This window comes from Elephantulus edwardii, unplaced genomic scaffold, assembly GCF_000299155.1.
Source record: "Elephantulus edwardii isolate Elephantulus edwardi_28Jun2011 unplaced genomic scaffold, EleEdw1.0 scaffold00016, whole genome shotgun sequence".
In the NCBI taxonomy this organism is placed as follows: Eukaryota; Metazoa; Chordata; class Mammalia; order Macroscelidea; family Macroscelididae; genus Elephantulus; species Elephantulus edwardii.
The window spans coordinates 30475503-30500348 of NW_006399766.1; the positions used below are offsets into that span (position 1 = coordinate 30475503).

Sequence of the window (24846 nt, forward strand, 5' to 3'; positions counted from 1 at the left end):
AACCGGGCAGTAAGCAACTATGTAGCAATGCAAGTCTGTGCTCATATCATGGTGTGTTCACTCCTGGGCTTTCTAGTCTTTCTGCTTGTCTAGTAGCTAGGAATGCAGTGTTGGCCTCATAGTGTGGCTTCATTTGGGAAAGGCCTGATCTGACAAGACCCATCATCATAACAACCTTTCAGGGCACTTGCTACAACCATCTCATTTGACAGAAGAAAGAATGCGCTTCAGAGAGGTTCCAGAAGAACAAACACTGTGCACAATGTCACCGGCAGGCAAACCAGTGTTACCAGAGCGGCAGCCGGGCAGCTTCCCTGCCATTTGCCTGTGCAGGTTGGAATCGCAGCTACTCGAGTGTTTGTAATTCTGTCACCCTCTATTGGCTGGCACCGTAAGCCTCAGCTGATGGCTTTCGAAAGAAGATCAGTTCCAATAAAAATGATGGTTCTTTTAGTTCAACTGGCAGAATTTTGAGTTGGAAACCAAGGACCTGAATTGCACACATCATTTCCATGGCTTAACAGCGGTCGCTAATGTCTGCACGCATGTCCCTGTAAATTGGTTATTGCCCATACGCTGAGGAAAGTGCAGGGTTTTCTTTTTCTCTGGGAAGTCAAATCTTTTCATCCTTCAGTAGAAATACAAAAGACCTGCTCTGTGTGCGGTGAATTACCGCATCATTCACGAGGCGCTGGCCCTTGAGCAGATGGAAAGGCTTTCCTTCTGAGGTACATCTGAGGCCCACTTCCATCTCCTTTCCCTGTTAGAGAGCGGTTGAGTAATGAGTACCCCATAGGATTGGGGGAACAAATTTCCTGCCAGGTCCACATGCCTAGCTTCGACTCTCTGGAATAATTCTCTCCTTCCTGGCCAGAGCAGAGACTATCTTCGGAAGAGGAGTGGAAAGTCATTGGAATAACTAGATTGAGGTCTGTTTAAGGAAGTTGTAGCATTCTGGGTCATTTAGTGTATGGGAAGGGCTGTGTGCGCATGCATGGGTGTGCAATGGTCACTTAGCATCGAAAACTAAAGCAGCAAATAGTCAGGGCCCTGGGAAGTGTATCTTCTTTGCCGCTGCCACATTAAATCTTACTGTCACTTCTCCTTCTGCAGCCTGAACCACCCTCCACCAACAAGTGGCAGCTGGACAAATGGCTTAACAAAGTGACCTCCCAGAACAAGTCATTCATCTGTGGGCAAAATGAGCCCCCCATGGAGACCATTTCTCTGCCGCCTCCGATCATTCAGCCAGTGGAAGTCCAGGTCAAAAATAAGGCAAACCCCAGCCAGAATGTGGCTGAGCCCAAAGAAAGGCCTCTCCTCAATCTCATTCGGGAGAAAGCTCGCCCACGCCCCACCCAGAAAGTTCCAGAAGCAAAGGCTTTGAAGCACAAGTTGCCAATCTCTGTTGACACAGCCTCACAAAGGACAATTGGGAAAAAACAACCCAAAAAGACAGAGAAGAGTGCCACCGTGGATGACTTCGCCTGGCCCAAACCAAATAATAACAGCAACACTCCCAAAGAAAAAGAAAGTGTGGAGCTGCCTGACCCCCCAAGAGGCCGCAGCAAAGCCGCAGCGCACAAACCAGGCCCAAGGAAGGAGCCCAGACCCAGCATGCCCGTGACTGTGGAGAAGAAGAAGTACAGAGGGCCTGGCAAGACGGTGCCCAAGTCCCGGGAATTCATTGAAACGGACTCGTCCACATCAGATTCCAACACAGATCATGAAGAGACCCTGCAGATGAAAGCCTTGCCTCCGTGCGCTGCCTCCGGAGGAAGCCTGGCCAAATCCAAGGAGGCCTGCACTGCCACGCAAACCCTCAGCGCCTCAGTGACTAGCAGCAGCAACAACGATGCACCTGTCACCAGCGAGGAACCGTCTTTCTCACCCCTCTCCGTTCTGCATTCTGAGCTGCTTTCCCCCATCCAAGAGCCCGAGAGCATGAAAAACCTCTGGGTGAAGATTGACCTGGACTTGCTCGTGAGAGTGCCTGGCCACAACTTACTCCAAGTTGTGCCCCCTAAGCCGGACCACAAGGATGCTGCCCCCAAAGCCAAGCGTCAGCCCAGCGCCCCAGCTGCAGAAAAGCCCGCCCCTAAGGGCAAGCGTAAGCACAAGGTGAGCAGTCCAGAGAGCCCCAGGTGACGAAGCCAAGCAGGCGCTGGCCGCTGCTCTGTGTGCTTTGGAGTGTCGAGGGCAAGGCCAGTGTCAAGGGCTTGCAGGCTTTGGGGAAAGTGGCCACGCCCTCCATGGGAATGCATGATTGTACATGACCAGAGAAAAGTTCTAGGAAGGCTCCAGGTTGGGCAGCAAATGGCTGGAGCAGCCAGTTAAGCCCACGAGATGAGAGGTTGTGATGGATCGGGCAAGAGTATGAAGAAAGATCCCATCCCCACTGTCTTTTCTCCCAGTGCTGCTGTCACGGAGGGATGACAGATGGATGGCTTTAGTGAACAGACATTCATTCTTTCGTTCCCTGTCATGACAACAGTTAAACCAATGGTGTAAGTGTAGGTTTAGAACCAACCCAGGCAACGATCCAAAGGCATGCCATGCATGTGTTCATTTCCTTGCATGCTGTCAATTGTAGAGGTAGCGTTTGGTCACTTGCAGTCTCCAGGCTCCTTGGATGAGATGTATGCCAAGAGCAGAGAGCCTGGTTCCAAACTATGCTCATTTGGGGGTGGGGGGTTATTGTTGATGGGAGAGGTGCTTAAATCCTGCAGCTTCTCTGTACTATTGTTAAGTGATTCCTGTGTCACTAAGACTTTGACCAGGAATTCATATCACAGCTCAGCTCTTTCAAATGCCAGCTTCACCCAAGAACTGGGCAAGACCAAGCTGATGCTCTCTAGCCCATCAAAGGTGTGTCTTTGCCAGCCAGTGTAGAAATTAAAAGGGAGCGAACTCCATCCTGATGTCTTCTGTAAATGTGTGAAACATGGGTGTCTGAATGTACTGTTTCAAGCTCTGTGTATTTCCTGTTGCTGTTCCCACTAAAGCCAACAGAAGCTGCAGAGAAAATTCCCGAGAAGAAGCAGCGCCTGGAAGATTCTTCACTGATCTGCCTGCTCCCACCTTGCATCTCACCAGTGCCACCACACAAGCCTCCCAGCACTAGAGAGTGAGTTTGCCACCTCCACACACAGTGTCCAGACTCATGTTGTTGATGGTTGTTGTCAACCTCATGTACAACAGGACGACACAGTGCTTCGTCCTGGGCCCTTTGTTACGCCTGAGTTCACTGTTGCAGCCATGATGTCGCTCGACCTCCTGGAGGGTCTTCCTCTCTTTCGCGGGCACTCTGTTTTCCTAAGCACCTTGGCTTTCTCTGGGGACTGGGTCCTCCTGATAGGACACCTGGGGGTATGAGACAAAATCTCACCATCTTCACCTCGAAGCAGGCCTCTGGCTACACTTTGCCCAAGACTAGCAGCCCCTCAACTCATTCACTATTCTTCACCAACATCACAATTCAAAGACATCCGTTCACTTTTGGTCTTTATTCGTTGTCCAGTTCTCAAATTCATGTGAACTGATTGAGAATACTATGGTGTTCAGGCTCATGAGAGATCCCAGTTGAAACCACTGAGGGAATGTTAGGCCAGGAGTCACTCAATCCAGGCCGGAGAGTTGTACCCAGTCAGTGTTTTAATGAGACAAGGGAAAGGATACAATCCCAGCTACCAGAGCAGAGGCCTGTGGGATAACATGAGCTTTTTGCAACATTCCTCTGCTGCAACTCAGATTGATCACAGAAAGCATCCCAATGTGAAGCAGCATCAGCTTGAAGACTGAAATGCACCTGAATCAGGCCATGATCTTTTCAAGCACTTGATATGCATCTGAGAGATAGACAATAAGTAAGGATGACAAAAAGAAGAATTGATGCCTTTGAGCTATGGTGTTGGAGTACTGACTATCCCATGGACTTCCAAAAGAACAAATAGATGTGTCTTAGAGAAGGGTCAGCCCGAGTGCTCCTTGGGGGCAAGGCTGATGAAGCTTCGTCTCACCTACTTTGGGCATGTTGCTAGGAGAGGCCGTTCCTTAGAGAGGGACATTATGCCTGGGACGGTGGAGGGAAAGACTCTCAATCAGATGGACGGACGCAGTGACTGCAGCATTGGACTTGAGTATGTCAAAGATTGTGATGATGGCACAGAAAAGGGCAGGGCTCAGATCTATTATTCCTAGGGAACAGTAACCCCTGGGTCTTAGGCGAATGACCTGCCACTTTTTCTTTAGTGTCTTTACCCAATGTTAATGTGCTGCTTAAAGCCCAGGAGCTAACTCCTGAACTCCATGCAGGGCAAGAGAAGGATGCGTTGGCTGAGGTCAAAGAGATACAGGTTTGGGAATTTCCCTGTATTTGGGGCAATTCTGTGTGAGGGATGTGACTGAGATGGACATGTTAATTCTCACCAACTGGCCTTCTTCCTGCTCCCTGAGTGGAAGGAGCCAGAACTAGGCAGCAGGCCTCCTCTGTGCCCCTCTCACCCAGACTAGACCAGCCTTCCCTGGAGAAATCCTGTCCTTTCTTTAGTCTAAGCATTTTGACCACATTTTTCTGTCTCATAAATATAATGTAAGTAACAATCATGTCAGCTGCTTTACTCATTCTGTCTGGGTAATTATTGCTATAAATTAATGTAAAATTAGAGATTACTTCCATCAAAGACCAGTTTTGGAGCCTATTAAAAGCCCAGAGTAGAGAGGCAATCTGGCTAAGGGCTGCAAACAATTGATTTCACAGATTACTGTTTAACATCAATGAGACAGCATCAATCTGCCACAGATAAGATGCCGGAAATAAGTTAGCAGCTTACATTTGTCTGGATTCTTGCCGTTTTAAGATTAAAAAATAGCAAGAGGCCAATTATCACTGACCCTTCTGTCTGTACAAAGGATCGTTACACCTAGACTGTCCCCCCTTGAGGGGCTGTGGGTGTTTGTGAGGTGCACCTGTGTTATCTGGGAGACCTTGACTTGCAAACGTCCAATCACATACTTGGAATTATTAGACCTAGAGAGCCCTTTCCTGTGGAGCAAGCCAGCCCTCTTCAGCTCGGGATGACACTGGCACATGGGCCAACATGGTCATTCTCGGGCTAGCCTCCATTCCAAGGAGGGAGGAGTCAAATTGCATGGCTTTAATGGCAGTATCTGCATGCTTCACAGGGCACCTGACAGCAGAAGGAAAAGGCAGCAATTCCACACAGAGGTGTGTGTATACCCCAGAGACTAGAGAGCAGTCACTCAGACAGACACGTGGACACCGGGTTCACTGCAGCCCTAAGTCACAGTGGACAAAAGATGGCAACAGCCTGAGTGCCCAGCTGAGGAGTAGATAAGCAAAATCCATCCACACAATGGACCCAGCCATAAAGAAAATGGAATTCTGATCTATGCTACAACATGAATGGACCTTGAAAACATCTCCTGAGAAGCCTCTTCTCCAGCTTTGCCTTTCTTTTGTCCCTTGTTGGACTTTCATACCAAATCATTGGAGTTTTCGAGAAGCCAATATTCACTTGTCTAGATGAATATTGTGAACTCCACCACGAAGTCCACATGAGACTATGGCAGTCAAGTTCCTCATCACCCTACTGAAGTCCTGTCTTTCTCTCAAACTTGAACTCAGTGAGGCCTCTGAGGGAATTGAGGGCCTCTACTGCTCTCTACCAAGATACTCCTGGTATCGTCTGGCTTATAATGTGAGAGATACAAAGAGACAAAACTCCGTAGTGGGAAGCTGTAACTGTGATCAAGGAACCTCTGGAAGAACTCCCTGAGTCTTTCTGATGCAAGCCTTTAAAAGCCCCATTGTTTCAGATTACTTCAGACAGATAGAGGGTGCCAACTGACTAGAGCCCATATCAAAGAATGTATTGACCCTCATTGACTAGTTTGGTAGCAAGGATACCAAACTACCAGTAGGTCACACCTACTGCTACTGAATCAATTTCAACTGATAGTAATCCTTGGGACAGAGTGTCTCTTAATATTTTCAAGACTATAAAATTGTAAGGAGGTAGACCCACTCATCTTTTTTTCGTGCTTCAAATCACCGACCTTCAATTAGTAGCCTAACACACACTCCACTGCACCACCAGATCTCCACACAATGGTAGAAGACAGTAGCAAATCAGTCTCTAGAAAGTAACTCCTAAAAATGCTCAATCTGGAGAGGATAGAATTGGTGAATGGGACTTTCTAAAGATTAAATCTCCATGCTCATCAAAAACTTTTTCCAACTGGGTGAAATGAAAGCCTACCTACTGGGAACAAACATTTGGCAATACCATCTCACACAAGGATAGTTTACAGAATATTCTTGGATCTCCAGAAGAAAAAGACTGATAATGCAACTACAAAACGGGCAAAAGACATGGGAAGACTTTTCACAGAGGAAGACATTCAGGCAGCCAACAGACACATGAAGAAATGCTCAAACTCACTGGCACAATGAGATACCAGCTCACCCTAGTAGCAGTAGCAAAGTTTAGTAGGGCAGCAAGCAATAAATGTTGGAGAGGATTTGGAAAGATGGGAACGCTCATATACTGTTGGTGGGATTGTAAAATGGTGCACCCACTCTGGAAGACATTTTGGCATTTCCTCAAAAAGTTGAACATAGAAACTCCATATGACCCAGCTATTCTATTAATAGGAATAAGCCTCAAGAAAATTAGAACTGAGACATAAACAGAGGTTTGTGCACTAATGTTATAGCAGTGTTACTCAACATTACAAGAACATTGAAGCAGCCCAAATGTCCAACACAGCCAAATGGATTGAGAAATTGTGGTACACTCACACAATGGAATACTATGTAGCACTCAGAAGCAATGATTTTTTTAAAAATTGCATAACTTGAGAGAGGCTGGAAAGTATTACGCTGAGTGAACTAATGCAGTCTCATAAGGATAAATATTGCATGCGACTATTATTGTAAAAATAGAAGGATAACTAGTAAAACATGTATAGAAACTAATTGCGGGCGGAGGGCTGAGGATGGATGGGGGGAAACCCCAGGGTTGCACAGCTTGTGGGGAGGAAGGCAATGGGAAGGATTCGGGCAAAAAGATAAGGTAGTGAGTGATGGACCAAGGTCCAATGGTGGTTAATTTTATAAAACATAATGCAAGAGAATGATTGTATCAAACACCATGTGAATGAAGAATAGTGTGAAACACAGTGTATAGGAACTTTGTAACCAAACCAATAAAAAAACAGAACAACTACAGCCTTCAACAAACCCTCACCACTGGACCAATAGTCAACATCATGGCAGTTGGAGAAAAGATGGTTATTGTCAACACTAGCATCCTACTTGGATCCCAAATAAGCATCTTTGGTCCTAGCAGTCAAGAGATCAGAAGATATCTTGCATTGGGAAAATTGTCTGTCAGGGGTCTCTCCAAAGTGCTGGAGAGCAATGATGTCAGCTTAAAGACCTGGTTAAAGCCATGGCCTTTTAGATTACTCGCTATGGATTTAAAAGTTGGAAAATAAATAAGAATGACAGCAAAAAAAAAAAACCCACCCTAGTTTCCTTTCACAATTAGAAGAACAATGGCATTATAGAAAAGCACAAATAAGGAAAAGTAAAAAAATAAAAGAACATCTATAATAAAAAACAAAACCAAAAAAACCCCAGCTCCTCTTCTGGCAGTTCCTAAGAGAGTGGTGACTTCCAAGAAACCATTTGGAGTTCTAGATGCCCGACAATGCTTGTCATACCTCTGTACAAGCCCCAAAGACCTAACACCATCCTGGTTATAGTGTGGTCTGAGGTTTGTGGAGCTTCCTGATTAAAATGGTGGTGAACAAGGATTCAGATTAAGGACAGTGATCTTACCACCATCATTTCAATCACGCCAAACAACACTCTTAAAATGGTTCTGTGTGCAGAGAAATTTTTTAAATCCACTGCCTGATACATGTTTTTAGATGAATTTTAAGAAGTTATGGTAATGGCAGAAATGGTTATGGTTTTCTTTCTCTAAATTTTGCCATAGGACAAAAATTCACATAAGCCTCATTTGTGAAGTAAAAGGTGGCAAAGATGACAAATATTACTACAGTTGGCAAATCTGTGTCACACAGTGGAGTGGAGCAAAGAGACTGTATCGACTTCTGCCAGTTCTGGAAATCAGGCCACTTGAATGCTTGTTCATCTTTGATTGGCTGCTTTGCAGTATTGTAAATCTATATTTCTCTACACAGACTGAAATTGACCAAGAGGAAAACATAAATTCCTGTGGATTTAATTTGCTATTGAATATGGTAGTCAATAATAATGAAAAGTAAATTACTGCATAGTGCACTATTAGTTGTCCAAGGAAAGACTAAAATTCAAGTAATCTCCATTGATTAGACTGAGACAGTAACTAAAATGAAAATCCATGACCCAATTACCATGTTAAGCAGCTAGCATTAGAGTTTTAGTTGTTCTTTTCTTCTGTCCTATTTCCAGTCTCAGTCTATGTGAGGGTGCCCATTTAATGGGCAGATAAATCAGTACAAAATGAACAGCAGTGCTTTGAGGAATGCAGCTGTCTGGTGTCAGTATGACAATGAAATATTTGGTAAATAGAATTTTGTGACATGGATTATATCAGCACTTTAGCATACCAAGTTAAGGTCAGCAGCTCATTGTGCCTTGACATTAGAGTGGAACAATTTATTCTACAAACCACAATGTGATACAAGAGTCCTGAGTGTGTTCCGTGTTTCTAAGTAATTTATATGTGTAGCATGTCTCAGGGAACGCTGGTGGCTTAGCAGTGAGGAGTTCCACTGGCAACTCAAAGTACAAGGTTCAAATCCACCAGCTGTTTCACAGGGAAAAGATAGGTCTTTCCATGTGATTGACTGCCTCTGAAAACCCACTAGATGGTCAGCTATGGATCTGTTCCTGTTGGAAAGTGCATAACAACAACAGTATGTCTTAGGAAAATATACTTCCTCTAATTGTTTAGGGAGCTTTGGTGGCGTAGTCTGTAGGGAGTTGTGCTGCTAACACAAAGGTGGCACCCTGTGGTGGTTCAGATCCACTAGCTGCTCCAAGGAAGAAAGCAAACAACATCTCTTCCCCTGTGAGTCATCGACTCAGAAAACCCTATAGAGGGCCAGTTGTGGCCAGGGGCAGTTCTGGCTCGAAGGCAATGAGTTGGAGTGGATTCTGATTAGTTATTGTACCATTTATTGAATGACTGAGCAGTTACTGTCTACATCAAATTAAGTAGGAACCATCTTGGAAAATGATGGGCTTAAAGTCTCCATAAAACTGTAAGTAATAGTGTCTTTGAAGGGCTGCAGATATCCCTGTGCAGCAGACTTTGTTGGACACTTGCTTTTAGTATGGAATTCTGCTTTGAAAACATGTATTTACTCTTGATGCATATGTTTTAATACCTGTATCTATAAGGGAACTCTGATGGCCATGTACCGATGCTACTCAAACAGCTGCTCTAAGGGGGGAAAATGGGCAGTCTCCTCCCATGTGACTTAATGCCTCTGAAAACATGCTAAACGGTCGGCTGTGACTGGGTTCCAACGCATCGGTACATGGCGGCATTAACAGTACAATATGTCCATAGACTTTCTATACCTGTATCTGTAGCCATACCGCCCGTATCTATATATTTATGTGTATGCTTGTATGTGTGTATATGTTTTTATCATGGGTAAAGGACCACCAACAAAAATGTTACTTTAGCTGAAAATGAGACAGGGCGGTGGGTGGGGATCAGGATAAAGAGAGGCAAGGTGTATGACACCCTACACTTTCTATTTCCTCAGAAATAATTCGTCCAGGAGAGCAAACAGAAGGAAGGAAGAAAAGCTGTTTCCCCCACCACTTTCCCCCCTGCCAGAGGACCCCCCGCGTCGCAGGAATGTCAGTGGCAACAATGGTCCCTTCAATCATGAGAAAGCCATCCTCACAACCGGACAGGCCACCTTGACCAAATTGAAGAGAAGTGAAGGCAAATTCTGTGCGACTTTCAAGGGGATATCAGTGACTGTAAGTGTCTTAGGAGAAACCACAGCTCATCTCGTATGACTTGACTCGATGGACACATTGTCGAAGGGGGGAATGAGGGGAGAGGGAAAAGACAGGTGCGCACATACCCAAATTTGCAAACTCCTCACTATTTGAGGTCTCCCTTGTTCCGGCCCTGGATGAGCTTTTCATTGCAGGCTCATTTCCCACCGGTCTTGTTCCCCCTGCCCCGTGCAGTCAGATGGTGCGGACAGAGATCTGAGGCCTCCGAGTCTTTAAGCCAACCCCTTTGTGTCTTGGGAGTAGAGGGGAGATGCTTCCAGAATACTGACCACTGAAGTACCTCTTCCCTGGCCATTCCTCCTCTCTGCTGCTGCGGCTGTGAAATGTGGAAAAGTGTGTGGTGTGTTGCTTACTCGAGTCTGCGAGTTAAGAAACTAGCGGCGTAGTGAAAACAGCTCAACACCTTCCCCCTGAAACCTCTCAGAACCCGTAGAATGAGTGCCTTTGGGAGGTGCTCTGCGACATTCTGACTGCACTTTCAGCTCTCCATATGCTTTTGGTTTGGCGCTCTCGGAGTCTTTTCTCGTGCATTTAGGCAGAAGTTCTTCTGTTCGTTGGCTCTGTGGGTTGTGAGTGTGGGCAGAGAACAAGCACATGTAACTTGTCAGATTCCAGCTGAATCCAGTCATTCCAGTCAGATCTGCCAGGAGTCACATCAGCGCTGTGTCAGTGGACATGACGTGTCAGAGTTCTTGCCACAGACGTCGAGTTTCCCCCACTGTTAGGTCTGGGCTAGGCTGGCTTCGTGTGTGCAGAGCTAGCTTAGCCATTTCAGGTGGCTCGGGTGATTTTCTATATTAACAGAATGGTTGACTAAAATGCACGCTGACCTTGAAAATATTCCCCTCATCTCCATCATAACTGTCAGATGGGCGGCCTCCCCGTACATTTATCTCAGTGAGCTTTTGGTGGTTATTTGGAGAGTTATTTGATAGAAGGCTCAGGATCAAATGGAAGAGACTGATGGTCACAGATACAAGAAATGCTCACCTCTGGGTTGGCTTGTGAGTGCCCATACTGCCTGAGAACACAGGACCGCAGGGCCGCATGGGGCAGTGCGGCACTGTGAGGCTGATAGGACTCCAGTGCTTGGCGAGCTCACAGTCTCAGGGAAGGAGGAGACACACGTGCCAAAACTAACATTTAAAATAGCTAGTGATCAATGCTAGAGGGAGGCACAGGACGGACCCTGGGTGCCCCTGGTTGTGAATCCAACCCAGATATCCTGAAAGAGCAAGTTGGGTCTTAATGGTTGAGAAATTAAACCAGTAGATGGTTGCTGTGGCGTGCATGCTGACTCCTGGCACCGCCATGCGTGTCAGAGCTGGACTGGGCTCCTGGACCGTGCCTGTTACATGTGTAGTACTTAACTGTTTACACCACCTGGGGATTCCTTTAGAAATGGTTGTTGTTGTTGTTGGAATGTGCCGTGGAGTCGTCTGCGTCTCACAGTGACCCTATGTCCAACAGCCCTAAACCCTGCTCTATCCTGTGCCAGTCCCACTGTATCTGACACACCCATCCCAATTACCCCAGTCACCAAATCAGTCCATCTCCATTAAGGGTCTCCCTCTCCTGCGCTGTCCCTCCACCCTCCCAAGCATGATGTCCCTCTCCAAGGACCCGTCCCTCCTTGCAACATGTCCAGAGTATGTCAGACAAAGCTTCAGAATCCTTGCCTCCAAGGGGCAGCCTGGTTTAACCCTCTCTAGGATGAACCTGTTCATTTTCTTAGCAGTCCGTGGTATATTCAATCTTCTTCTTCAGCACCACAGCTCAAAGGCATCAATTCTCCTTCTGTCCTCCCTAGTCATTGTCCAGCTTTCTGATGCATAACAAGTGATTGCAAAGACCATGGCCTGTATCAGGCACATCTTAGTCTCTAGAGTGACATCATTGCTTTTCAGGACTTTGGAGAGGTCTGTGACAGCAGACTTTCCCATCGCAATACGTCTTTTAATTTCCTGGCTGCAGATGCCAAGATTGTTGACTGTGGAGCCACGCCAACTAAAGCTTCACCAGCTATCATGATCTTACAATTCGGCCCAGTGGTGAGAATCTTTGTCTTCTTGACATTGAGCCTCAATCCATATTGGAGGCTGCAGTCCTTGACCTGCTGCAGCAGGCGCTTCAGGTCCTCCTTAGTTTCAGCAAGCAGGGTTGTGTCATCTGCATAACGCAGATTGTTGATGAATTTTTCTCCAATCCTGATGCTGCATTTCTCCTTATAGAGCCCAGCCTCCTAGATAAACTGTTCTGCATATATATTGAAAATGTATGGAGATAGGACACATCCCTAGCATACACCCTTCCCAATTTTGAACTATGCAGTGTTTCTTTGCTCTGTTCTGATGACTGCCTCTTGGTCCAAGTATAGGTTTCGCATTAGCATGATCAAGTGTTCTGGGATTCCCATTCTTCTCAGAGTCAGCCACAGTTTGTTATGATCCACACACAGATATACATTCCTCTGGTACTCCTTGCTTTCAGCTAAGATCCATCTAACATTAGCTACAATATCCCTAATACCATGACCCCTTCTAAGCCCAGCCTGCACTTCTGGCAGTTCTCTGTTGATATGCCGTTCCAGTAGTACACCATCAATTCCCGGGGCCTTATTTTTCGCCAGTTCTCCAACTGACGTTTTAGAAATGGAGAGAAGGCTTTTTTTCTAGTGTGAGATGATACTAAAGTCCAGCAGAAGGCATATTCCATTTGGTTGCAGTAGAAGTCCAGATCTGGGGGTTGGGGGATGGTGTGTGTACTGGAAGATGAGCCTCAAAGATGAAAGAGTTCAGACTAGATTTAGCATTTGGCTGCAGATCAGTTTAGGAAGCAGCAGATTGAGGGCGGGTATGAGAAGCTGGCCTAGACAGGAGCAGCTGAGGGCTATCTGAGAATTTCCAAAGTCCTGCACATGTGTAGAGACCAGTTTATTATTATGTTGGTGGTTGGGGCTCGACAGGGGAGGGAGAGTCGTTGCTCTGGAGACACTGAAGGGGCAGTGGATGATTTAGGATTGGGAAGTGGTGCATGATGAAAAGTCATTCATGTCACTGAACTGTACACATGCACATAGTTAAAACCACAAAGGCTTTGTGTCCAAGTTTACCATACCAAAAGAAAAAGAAGCCATAAGGACCTGAGCTGGGACACTGAGGAAGAAGGGCAGGTTTGAGCATTCTCAGAGAGGCAAACATAATTGATTGGCGGAAGGCTCTGGAGGCCTAGTAGTAGGAAACTGCGCTGCAATCGTAAAGACATGTGGTTCAAATCCCCCAGTTGCTCTTCGAGAGTAGGATGAGCAAGCTCCTTGAAAGCCCACTGGAGGGTCAGCTATGGGTAGGTTCTGACTTGACAGTACACCACAACAAATGGAAAGGCAGAAATTAAAGACGCTAGAGCATTGCTTTCCAAAAAACACTTCAGAAGCATCACTGTCATTGAGAAGAAATCGTTTACAGAACTTTTATAGTCAAAGTAAACGAAAGCAGCCAACCTCTGCCTGGGGTGTGAAGGGTCCGATGCCCCTGACCAAAGGAACCACCACAGTAACCTTGGAGCCTAACTACCCACCAGTTTGGAGAAGCCATCCTAGTGTTTGAGCCATCTTGACATTAAAAAACAGGGGACCGTTTTGGTCCAGTGAACTCTTTGGTTTGAGAGACATTTGAGGTGCTGATGCTCCATCAAGGTAGAATTTTCCAGAGGTTGTCAGTGCAGGTGTGGAACTAAAGTGAGACTGAGACTACGGTTTCCACTTGGGTGTGCTTCATTTGGCGCGAGGTGGCGGTGGTGCGCGGAGGACGGGGAAAGAGTGATTGAAGGGAGAGCAGGTCAGTGTCCCACGAATGGTGAGGGTAGAGAGGACTTCCAGGTGGGGGAGCACACCATGGCAGATGACCTGGTAGACCCATTCAGCGAGTAGATTTCTACATTATACCACCTACTTGACTCACTGTGTCCCAACCCCTCTCAGACAATGACAGCTCAGAGGGAGACCCTTTCCATGCTCAACCTGGTTGAAATGAGGCCTCACCAACCCCAACTTCAAAATGTGCAGGTTTATGTATGTGGTGCTCACTAAACCAGAAACTGGTCGAGCGCCTCCTACGAACAGAAGCACTACTTCAGCCTCAGGCCCAGGGTGCTGACCCTTGCAAGACAATACTTGGTTTGTTGGTGCTTTGCTGGATTTGATCTGATATTTCACAAAATGGTCTATGGGCTCTACTCACCCTGGAGATGTTTTGTGGGCTGGTTTACCTTTCAAAGTATTCACATAATGGCTTTCTTCAGTTTTCCCCTCTCTCTCGTGCCCCTACTCCGTCTTCTTTCTGTCTCTCCCTGTTCCCATCGTCTTTCCGTCTCTCCATTCTGTCTCTCTTCTTTCTATTTTTCCTTCCCTTTCCCCTTCCCTCTTCTCTCACCTCACATTGAGTACTGGATTTGGATCTTTGTGACTAGCTTTCTTAAAAAAAAGAAAAAGAAAATGAACAGGCCCTTTATTGCCTAGTCTGAGAGGGCAGTCAAGTGACCACGTGTGGAGAAGGCCAAAACGGTTCAAGGGCAGTCAAGGACAATTCCTTCTTCTAGGAGGTATTTTAGGGGACTAGGGAAGATGGTATTTTCCTTGGAATTTGGAAAGTGAGGGCATGGGGGTCCTGTTAATTAACTTGGGTGTGAGCTTTTGTGATCAAGCCCAGAGCCTTATCAGGATCCTGTGTCTGGTTTGGTTCAAGTTTCTCCAAGGAGTGATCGGGCCTGGGGCAACTGCAACATTCTTCTTCCATTCCAGAGTTATCTCTAGCTACTTCCTGCTGAACTGGGGCGACACTGGGGGGATGCTGGTGGTTTCCTGCAAGGTCCGAAGAAAACATTATTTTCACATGTTCTTGGGCAGCTGCTCAGGAGATGGCAGTAAAAGAGATGCATAAAACAGGGAGTAAGAGTTAAATAAAAAGAAGAACGACTACAGATGGAGTTAAGATGGGGAATAGCCGAGAGAGAATTTCTAGTTGCCACTCAGTCCCTGATTGTCTATTTAAGGCATTGGCTTTGTCTTTTAATTTATTATTCTTTCTCTAACTACTCCTGATTTGTTGGTGTAGAAACAGCAGTCTTCTAGAAACAGGCAGACACCACCTGTTTTATCATAGTTAAGAGATTAAGTCTTCTTCTGTTTTGTAATACAACTGCCACTCGGGGGTCAGTTTGGTTTTGGACTTTGACAGTAAACTGATACCAGAAATTTTCTAGGGACATGTCTAGGCTTGCTCCTGTTACTATTTCTAGGCTATTCACTCAAGGGAGGAGTCCTATTATGTGCTGTGTGTGTTTGAGGTGCTGGATTAGAGGGATAGGTATTAGTTCAGAGTTGGTGGTATGTGATATAGGGGGAAGTAGGTCGCTTGGAGTGCAGGTCCATGTCCAGCTGGTAAGCAGACAAGAGTAGATGCTATGTCCATGGGGGAAGAAGCAGCTACTTCTTGCTTTTAGGCATCTTTAGAAGTTGGCTCTGAAGAGAAGCGGGATCTGGTCTGTGTTGACTTCCCATTTGACCTGAAAGAGGTAGCTAAGCACTTTTTGGTTGAGTGATTTAGAAAGACATGGAAATATGGGGCAGTTTGTAACAGAATACAGTGCTAGCTTACATAATATTTTACTAGTTCATTGTTTTTCAATGGTGTGTATTCCATTGTATAAATATACCATTTCCTTATAACACTCCCATCTTACCAGACCAGAGGCCAAATAATAAATAAAGAAATAATCCAACACTTAAGACCTATCAATAAAAGTATACTTCTATATCTAGTAATACCCAACCCCCAACACTTTAATAACCCACATACCCCCAAAGTCTAACTATTTCTCAGTATTAAATGATGAATTCTTTACTATATCTCTCTACTCTCTACTCTCTCATCTTTTCTTTGCTTTTAAGTAAACTAACCCAGAAACACTAAAAACCAATCAATATCTATAGCGAAGCAGATAGATAATAAGGGTGGCACTCAGTTCTGTCAGATAGAAAAAGAGTGTAGTTTTGTTTTAAAGTAGTAGGTCTGATTTTGTCAAAATTTAAAAGCCAAAAAAAGTTCTAATAGTTGTGAAAGTTGTAAAAGTGTAAAAGAAAGTGACTATTAGAAACATAAATAGTAAACTGTTTTTACAGTCTTTAGTTAAGAAAATGAATCAAATTTAAAAAATATTTTAGCTAGGTTGTTCTAACAAACTCAATCCAATAAAATCACCCTATTAGTGATTATCCTGTTGTATGATAAAGTAGTTTCTCAACAAATACCCAGATTGTCAGGATGAGATCTTGTATAATACACAAACTTTTGTTTATACCTGTTCTTTGAACTCATACAAAAGCTAGTTGTCTTTTAAAACATGTCATAAACTTGATGTAAAAGTTTAAGAAAGTTACACAGATCTGTAGTTGCCATAAGATGTTTAAACCTAACCCAAGCGCACTTGGAAAACACTCCAAGAATAGTCCCAAAAAAGATAGACCCCCCCAATAATAGACCCCACAAAAGCCAATTCCAGTGTATAGAGACTTAACTTTCAAAACTTCTTCAAAAACAATTAAAAGAGAACTTCTGCCCAAGCTCAAGTCCCTATTACCACGCTACTGCCCAAGGCCACACACAAACCACCCCAACCTATGCCAGTCCAGACAACCTTTTCCCCCTTGGGAAATGCCCCCGGCAAAATTCTTAACCAAATCCCTTCCCCTTGTCTAACTAACTCTTATTCCACAACCTCCAAAAACCAAAACCTATAGAGAACTTCCTTCATCGCAACCTACCTCATATACTGAACTCTTACCCAGACTAACATCACCAAACCTAACCCAAACTCATTCTGCCTTCTCAGCAAGAAGCCCAGATCTCTCTCTCCCATTCCTTAATGCGAATGGCTTTCTTGATGGGATGTTGGGAGCACAGCACCGGATCATCTCAGTGTGGTGTCATCCTGAAAGTTGTTGTTATATACCGTAGAATCGAAACTGACCCACAGCTGACCCTCTGGTGAGTTTTCATAGGCAGTTAATCACACGGAAAAAGATTGCCCATTCTTCTCCTATGTCTTCAGGATTGCAGCGTAGCTTCTTGTCACTAGGCCACCAGAGCTCCCTTTCATCGTGGAAGAATAGCTGGTAATTCACAAGGCTCCTACAATACGCCAGGGACCCAGATTCCCCTCAAGCTGTGCCCATTGATTCATTTCCTCACGTTTCCTTTCCAGTGCTCTTGACAGTCACAGAATGCATGAAAAGATGTCCTAAAGATCTGTACCTAATGGATGCTGTTTGTCCTCCTTTTTCCCAGGAGGGAGACACTCAAAAAAAGGCAGCCTCTGCTGCCATTGCTGTTACCGGCATTGCTAACTCTACAGCCACCATCACTGCTGCAGCCATTGTAACTGCCACTGTCACAGCCACGACCACGGCCACAGCCACCACCACAACTACTACCACCACCATTTCTGCCATCACCTCTACTATCACTACTGGCCTCGTGGATAGCAGTCACCTGGAGATGGCGTCCTGGGCGGCCTTGCCCCTTCTGTCCAGCAGCAGCACCAGTGTGCGGAGACCCAAGCTCACTTTTGATGACTCGTATGTTGCCCCTAGATTCTCATGGGCACAGTTTGGGACTGATGAGTGGGGTGGGCTGGGGCTGGGGATCATGTGGCATTTCTAGTTGCATGTGCCCAGGTGCATGTCACCCGGAAGAAGATGTCAGCTCCAGCTCCTGGATCTTAAATATATGCCCTCCAAGCCCTCTTCCCCACCCCACACATATACCTCTAGCCCCAAACAAGAAATGGCTGTGGCCTGTGTTCACTTGTGGAACTTTGTTGCTGTTTCCAAAGGCAAGTGCTTAATTCCAGGTTGCTTTATCCTTCCCTGTCCCTGCTCTCAGATATAAATGTGTACCAACAAATAGACTAGCATCCAGGGCGTGTTTGCTCTCTTTGGATAGCTGTAATGGTGGGGGGCTGGAAGGTGTGGTCACTTATCCTAATGAGCTACGAATGCACTTGAGACTGCATTTACAGGATTATTTCAAGATGGTTTATAACATAAGTGATGGTATTCATCTGACTTTTGCAAGAAATTGTATAATAATGGATTTTTAGCAAAAATTTGTTTCTTGTTTTGTTTGGACTCTTCGGTATTTTACTCAGAAGATGAACAGCATCACCAGCAGTTTGTAACCTGTGTGTTTTGTTTGTTCAGGGTCCACAATGCTGATTATTATATGCAGGAAGCTAAGAAGTTGAAGCACAAAGCTGATGCCCTGGTAGGTTCTCGTGGCTCCGCTCCCTTTCAGTTATTAGGCAGCAGAGGAAGCGCTTTATAAACCATCCAGTGTTCGGTAGCAGAGCCCCAGCCTGCTGTGCACCCTTAGCCGCTCCTGACAGAGGGAGATTGGCACTGTTCCCAAAGGTCCTTCATTTCCCACAGTTCCTCCGCTGGCCTCAACTTCACAACCCAACAGGCACGTGCTATTATCCTTAAAGTGTGCGTACAGTGACTTTTAATACTTGGTGGACTTTCAGCCATTCATATACATTGTGAGAGTTTTTAATATTTTTGTTTTTCTTTGGTTTTTTTACACTGTGTTTTATACAATCATCCATACATGTTTTATAGAATTACTATTGGATTGTGCCCATTATCACACCTTCTTTTTCGGTCCTCATGGAATCTTTCCTGTTCCTCCAGTCGCCCTGTCACTAACCTCTGCTGTCCTAGTCATATCCCCCTCCTCCTCCTTTCTGCCCCCTTTCCCCTTCGCCTTTTGAATATTTTGAATATGTCTTGCTCAGTTACGCGGTTTTCACAAAAATGGTCTTTTCACCCTCCCTCCAGAGTGAGAGTACTCTAATTGGATCCTGCAGACCAATTGCTGGCTCCAGGGTAGGCGGGCAAGAACTCTGAAAAACTCACATTTATACTAAGACCTCTGCTACTTGTCACATTTCACTGCGTGTTTTTAGAGGTTGCCATCTCCCTATCCCTCTCCCAAAGAAGAAAATGCTATCACACAGGTTTCCCGAGCTGCTTTGCCTAACCACTTCCTGGGCTTTTGACCACCAAGACGAGCAGGCTGGATTCTTGATTTGATTGACTCTCCTATCTGTGGGCCCAAAACGTGAGCCCAATTTCCAATCATTCCAGGACCTTTAGAAAGACCTTCCCAACAAATGGAATTGGGGTTTCTGGGCCTGGGACCCAAGTGTAGGTGGGTGCTACAGCTCCCCAGGGGTTTCCAAAGTGCAGTCCAGATCGACAACCCTTGGCCTCAAGAATGTTCTGAATCCAGGCTCCCCACCTTTCACTAAAGCCCAACACAATTAGAAGTGTCAGTTCAACTCATTGTACAAAAGAAAAGAAAAGCCAGCCAAGCATTCTGCACATGGCATCGCCTCTAGGACGTAGTGATCCTGCGGCCTTTGGCATAGAAGCGCTGTGCTGGATGCCACACTGGTCCTTGCACTTGGACTATGCGTAACCATGGCCTGCACCTCTGCTGCTTCCCTGCTGTCTCTCATCGGCCTTGTGATCCCACAAGCCCATCTCTTGGCAGCTGCTGATCTTCTGTGGTGTGAATTGTCCATTGGAGACAATCACACTGCTCCTTGACAGCCTCTCACCACCATTACCGAGGGCCCAGGCACAGTGAGCTCCGTCCTCTGGCGAGGCAGGCTGAGGGCCAGCTCAGAGGGCCTGGAGGGCAGTGTCTGTGAGGCCTGTAGTGGTTGTGGGAGGGTGGGAAGGTGTTAGGGCTTTCCACTCTCTCACAACCAGTGTTCTTCCACCGACTGCCGTCCAGAAGACTGCAGGCTTCTGTAAGCCTCCCCCTTGTCAGCACAGCGGAGGGCTCTGCCATTTGCTCTGTGTCAAAACCTGAACAAAGGTACATGGAGGTGGCCTTTGAACAGCTTTTCCTGAAGTGGCTGGTGCTCAGGATGTCCATCTGAGGCTGTGACGGGGAAATGTTGGAGCTGAGACAACCAGAGTTACCGGGACACACACACGTCTAAGATTGAGAATCAGCATCACTCTACCATCCAGAGTGCTGTTTATATGTGACCCCAAATCACTTTGATGTAATCCATTTAGAACAGTCATTAGCAGTGAGAGATACTGCCTCACTTCATGGGGGTGAAAAGGGATTCTTGGGAAATGGCTGAGGAGCAAACCCCTTAGATATGAAAATGATCTGCGACCCTCTAAAGGGCCAAGGTACATCAAGAGATCCTTAGTATGCACTGAGTACCAAAGTGCACTCATTTAGAAGAATGGCAGTTTTACTCAGCCTCCATCGATACCACCACTAGAACCTACTCACTGTTGTCAAGGCGACTTCCACTCATAGCGACCTTGGAGCTGGAAGGCTTCTTTTAATATAATTCAACCACCTCTTTTTATAAGTGTTGAAAAAGAATTAAAGTACAGACAGCATGTATAGGGCATATTTCTTTTGTATGCATTTTCTTAAGGAAAAATGGTTTGCTGCAGTCGGGTTGCAATGAGGCTTTTGCAAAGAGGGAACAGAGCAAAAGGGAACTATGGGCTAGTGTTAGCATCATTAGTTAGTACTGAGGGAGCTCTGGTGGCGACCCCTGGAGGTTCAAATCTACCAGTGACTCCTGGAGAGAAAGAAGGGCACTTGATGGAAGGCTTCAGAAGCCCAGTGGAGGGTCAGAACCAGCGGAGGGGCAGTGGGCTTTGATTTTCCAGCTATGCGTTAATGAACAGCACGAGAGAGCCAATCAAAGCCTGATGTACCTACAAATAAAGTGATCTTGGGAGGCCAGATAGGAAGGAGATCATTTACACACACACACACACACACACACACGCACAAACGTGCATGCATGCGCGTTTCCATGAAATCTTTTGAATTGCATTGACACCACTATTTTCTCACCGCACCTTACAGAAAGGGAACCACAGAGCTCCTGCAGTACATAAAAACCGAAACACGTTTATTGTAAAGAGAGTCATTACAAGAGATTGTGCAGGGCCTGTAACACATCATTTTATAGTTGCACTTAATCCTTTGCTAGAGACAGCTACTCTGCCATTTTGAAAATTGAAGCCTTTGTAGTTGCATAGAAAATATTTTGATGAAAGGTATACAAGGAAATTAAAATAGCTAAATCTGTATTATGTTGGTCCTTTTGCAGAGCATTCCATATTAGTGGGACTCTTACAACCAGCCATCAAAAATGGAAAATGTTAAATACTGTTATAAAATACGCACTATAAAAGTGTCATATATAATATTCATTACACATAAAAAAGAAATCAGTATGTCTTAGTCAGTTCAATCATGACCATTATCAGGACTAAAACCTTTTACAATAAAATTTTACTAAACTAAAATATTTAGTGGTGCTATATTTTTTGGCTTTTTGACACACTGTTTCAGACCATCATTTACAGTGAGAGTGCTAGGACTGTTGTCAACAGTCCTAGGATGGCTTCACATTTTTCCTGACAACAGCATCAGTGTGTGCCTCTCCTCCTGGAGGGAGGGTAGATAGACTCACAAAGAGCTTGAAAGCCAGCATTGCCTGTGTTCAGCACCTCAAGGCTGAAAAGGCAGAGCTAGGCACAAACGCTATACTGTGGGTGGGTGTCTTTGATTCAGTTCTAAGTCATAGCTCCTTATATGCCACAGAATAAAACCCTGCTGGATCCTTTACTCTTCTCTCAGTCTCTATTTTGGACAAGCCCATTATTTCAGTCACTATGTCAATGCACTTCTTTGAGGATCTTCCTTTGCTCGCCCTCATCTTTTCCCAAGGACTGTTCCCCTCCTGATAACAAAAGTCTGTGAGACCAAGTTTCACCATCCTTGCTTTTAAAGAACACCCTGGTTGCACTTTCTCTAAGACCGACTTGTTTGTTATTTTAGCAGTCCATGGCAATTCACCACTCTTCCCAGCACCAGAGGAGTTCAAAGGCACGGATTCTTCCTCTGGCAGCTTTATTCATTGTCTAACTTTCAGAAGAAAATGAAGCAGTTGGAAAATGCCTTGGCTTGGTTCAGGAGCATCTTAATCTTTCCACTGACATCCTTGCTTGCTAGCACTTTAAAGAGGTCCTTGACAGCTGACGTGCCCAATGCCTATAGTTTTGTGTGCAGGAAATCACAAGGCCTAGTCAGGTTAGTGAACTCAGTGCTTTGGGTTCTCGTCCATTCAGTGTACTGATACCAGCAACAGTGATATCACCTGCCACTCCACATACCTTGGCTGCTGTGTTTTTCTCTTCTCCCCCAGACTCCTTGTGCTAACAAAAGAACATCCACTCAGTTCTTTCACTATGTCTACAATTCTCCATACATTATGTATACGATGTTGTCTCTTGCTAGCAGGGTTTTGCAATCGTTTGGATGGAGTAGCATTTCTTGTGGAGCTGACCTGAACGTTATAGGATGAGTAGCATCTTTAGGCTCGACCGACTAGATACCTATAGGACACCCTACACACATACATAGCAGTTGTGGGCATCAAAAATCTCTTCAGGCCTTGCCAGAAGTTTACTGGGGAGCGAACTGTCTCCCCAGTGAGCGTGACTCCTCTGTAAGGAGGAAACGAGGAAATATCATGCTGATAAGGCTTTCTCTCTTTCAGTTTGAGAAATTTGGCAAGGCGGTCAATTATGCCGATGCAGCCCTCTCCTTCACGGAATGTGGCAACGCCATGGAGCGCGATCCCCTCGAAGCGAAGTCTCCGTACACCATGTACTCCGAAACCGTGGAGCTGCTCAGGTGAATGAAACTCTCTGCCATCGCCTTCCCACGCTCATTTCAGTTGTAATTAGAGCCTGCTCTGTTTGAAAAAATATCATTTCAACATATTAATGATTTGTCCAAGGCATCTTCTTCTTAGGAGCCATCATAATTAGTTCTTGCCATTTTATTAATGTCATGGAAAATTTATAATTGATGGACACTGCTTTTATAAATTATCCCCTTCAGAGGTGATAATGTGAGTGCTATAATTTGCAATATTCTTAAAATTCAAATTGAACACAGAGTGGGTGGAAGTGGAATAATTTCACTGTTTGGAATTGACACTTGTCTTTGCACAGGTGCCATTTTAGAATTTGGTGGAACGAGGTGTGCTATTCTAAACCAGGGTTTCTAAGAATTCCTTCCTCAGTTATTTAAACAGGAGGAGGGTTTGTAGCGACTTGAAGGCAGCATTTAAGGGCCCAGTTGTGGAGTTCATTTCTTATGTATCTGGAATTTGCAGGAAACAAAGAACGGAGGGCAGGTGATTGCAGGGGCAGAGCCGACAGGGTGAAAATAGGAGATGGTCTAGGAACCGCATATGAACTAATTGGTTTCATGTACATTTTAAATGGAATTTTCTGGCCTGTTGGTCTTGGTGGAGAATTGCTGAGTAAATCCACAATTTTCTGAAGAAGGAGGAGGAGGGAAGGAGTGAAAGAAATGCCTTTTGTGGTGTTTCCCAGTAATCTGTAGAGATTTGTAAAATCATTTAATCACCCATCACATACAAAGGGATAGAAAAACTATGGTATATTCCTATAGTGGACTACTATGCAGCACTGAAAAACAATGAACTCATAAAACATTACACAACATGGGTGACTCTGGAGGCCATTATGCTGAGTGAAATATCTCAGTCACTAAAGGACAAATACTGACTGCTTAGCATTACTGTTATAATGCAGGTCTAACATGGGGGAAGGTTGGGAGCACAATAGGATAAGAGTGGATAGATAATGAACATTGCATTGGAACAGATGAAGGAAAGAACTGTTTAAAATGAATATATTATTAAGAACTATACGTACGTCAACAGCCCAGAATGAGAGGTACACTACAAAGAGGACTGGGGGGAGTGGGACGACGGAGGTAATTGCGCAATAAAGAATGAATATTTTTAAAACAGTGAACTGGACATGGGGACAGGAGGGAGAGGGGGCAACATGTGCAACAAAGAATGAATGAAAATCTAACTTTTCTGTAAACTTTCATCAAAATCACAATTTAAAAAATTTTATCTACAGAAAAAAGTTGGCAAGGTTAAAAACCCCACATCCTTTGATCCACTCCTAGCTGGTGGATAAGCGCTAAGTGCTCTCTTTGTCCACATGGACACAATAACTGCTTTTGAGGGTGTGAGCAGTTCTTTTAACCGGAAAGTCGTCACCTGGAATAGCAGGTCTGACTTTTTCTCTGCTGCTTGTTCCTTCGTCAATTCTGTGGACTCTGGAGAGACTAATACTGAAATATTAGTCCAATACACACATTGGACAAGTTTAGCATATATATTTTTTTTCCTAAAATATCAAAAGAGCAAGAATAATGAAAATAAAAACTAAAGGAAACTCTGTTTATTTAAGATCAAGAGATTCAGTTAAGGTAACTGAAGGAGGGAAATGATTCAGGAAAGCCCAGTCTTGGCTTCCAGGCCAGTCTCTCATCTTCTAGATAGTGCTGCTCTGAGAACTGGCCCCCGGAGAGGAGTGCACCCCTACTTCTTTCCTACTCAGAGGAAGCTCCTCGTACCATCATTCTCCACCTCTTCAGGCAAGATTGATTTTTCAGTGTCTTTTCAAGTTGACCTGTGGTTTTCAAAGATGCAGATAAAAGATGGAAATACTGACAGAAATTGCAAAGATTCAAAATTGAGGGGAGAGATTGGTAAACAAGCGTGGACAAAAGTCATCTTGTCTCATCATTCAAAATAGCAAA

The 24846-nt window shown here is 45.0% G+C and overlaps 1 protein-coding gene across 1 annotated transcript in view; it reads left to right on the top strand.

Moving 5' to 3' along the window:
* LOC102850382 (AF4/FMR2 family member 2-like) overlaps positions 1-24846 on the top strand; it is a 439784-nt gene that overhangs the window by 397736 nt on the left and 17202 nt on the right. The window contains exons 10-15 of the mRNA XM_006881912.1: positions 1114-2121; positions 3006-3127; positions 9814-10036; positions 17422-17711; positions 18336-18399; positions 22751-22887. Coding sequence (XP_006881974.1) covers positions 1114-2121; positions 3006-3127; positions 9814-10036; positions 17422-17711; positions 18336-18399; positions 22751-22887 — 1844 coding nt within the window. The remainder of the gene's footprint in view (positions 1-1113; positions 2122-3005; positions 3128-9813; positions 10037-17421; positions 17712-18335; positions 18400-22750; positions 22888-24846) is intronic.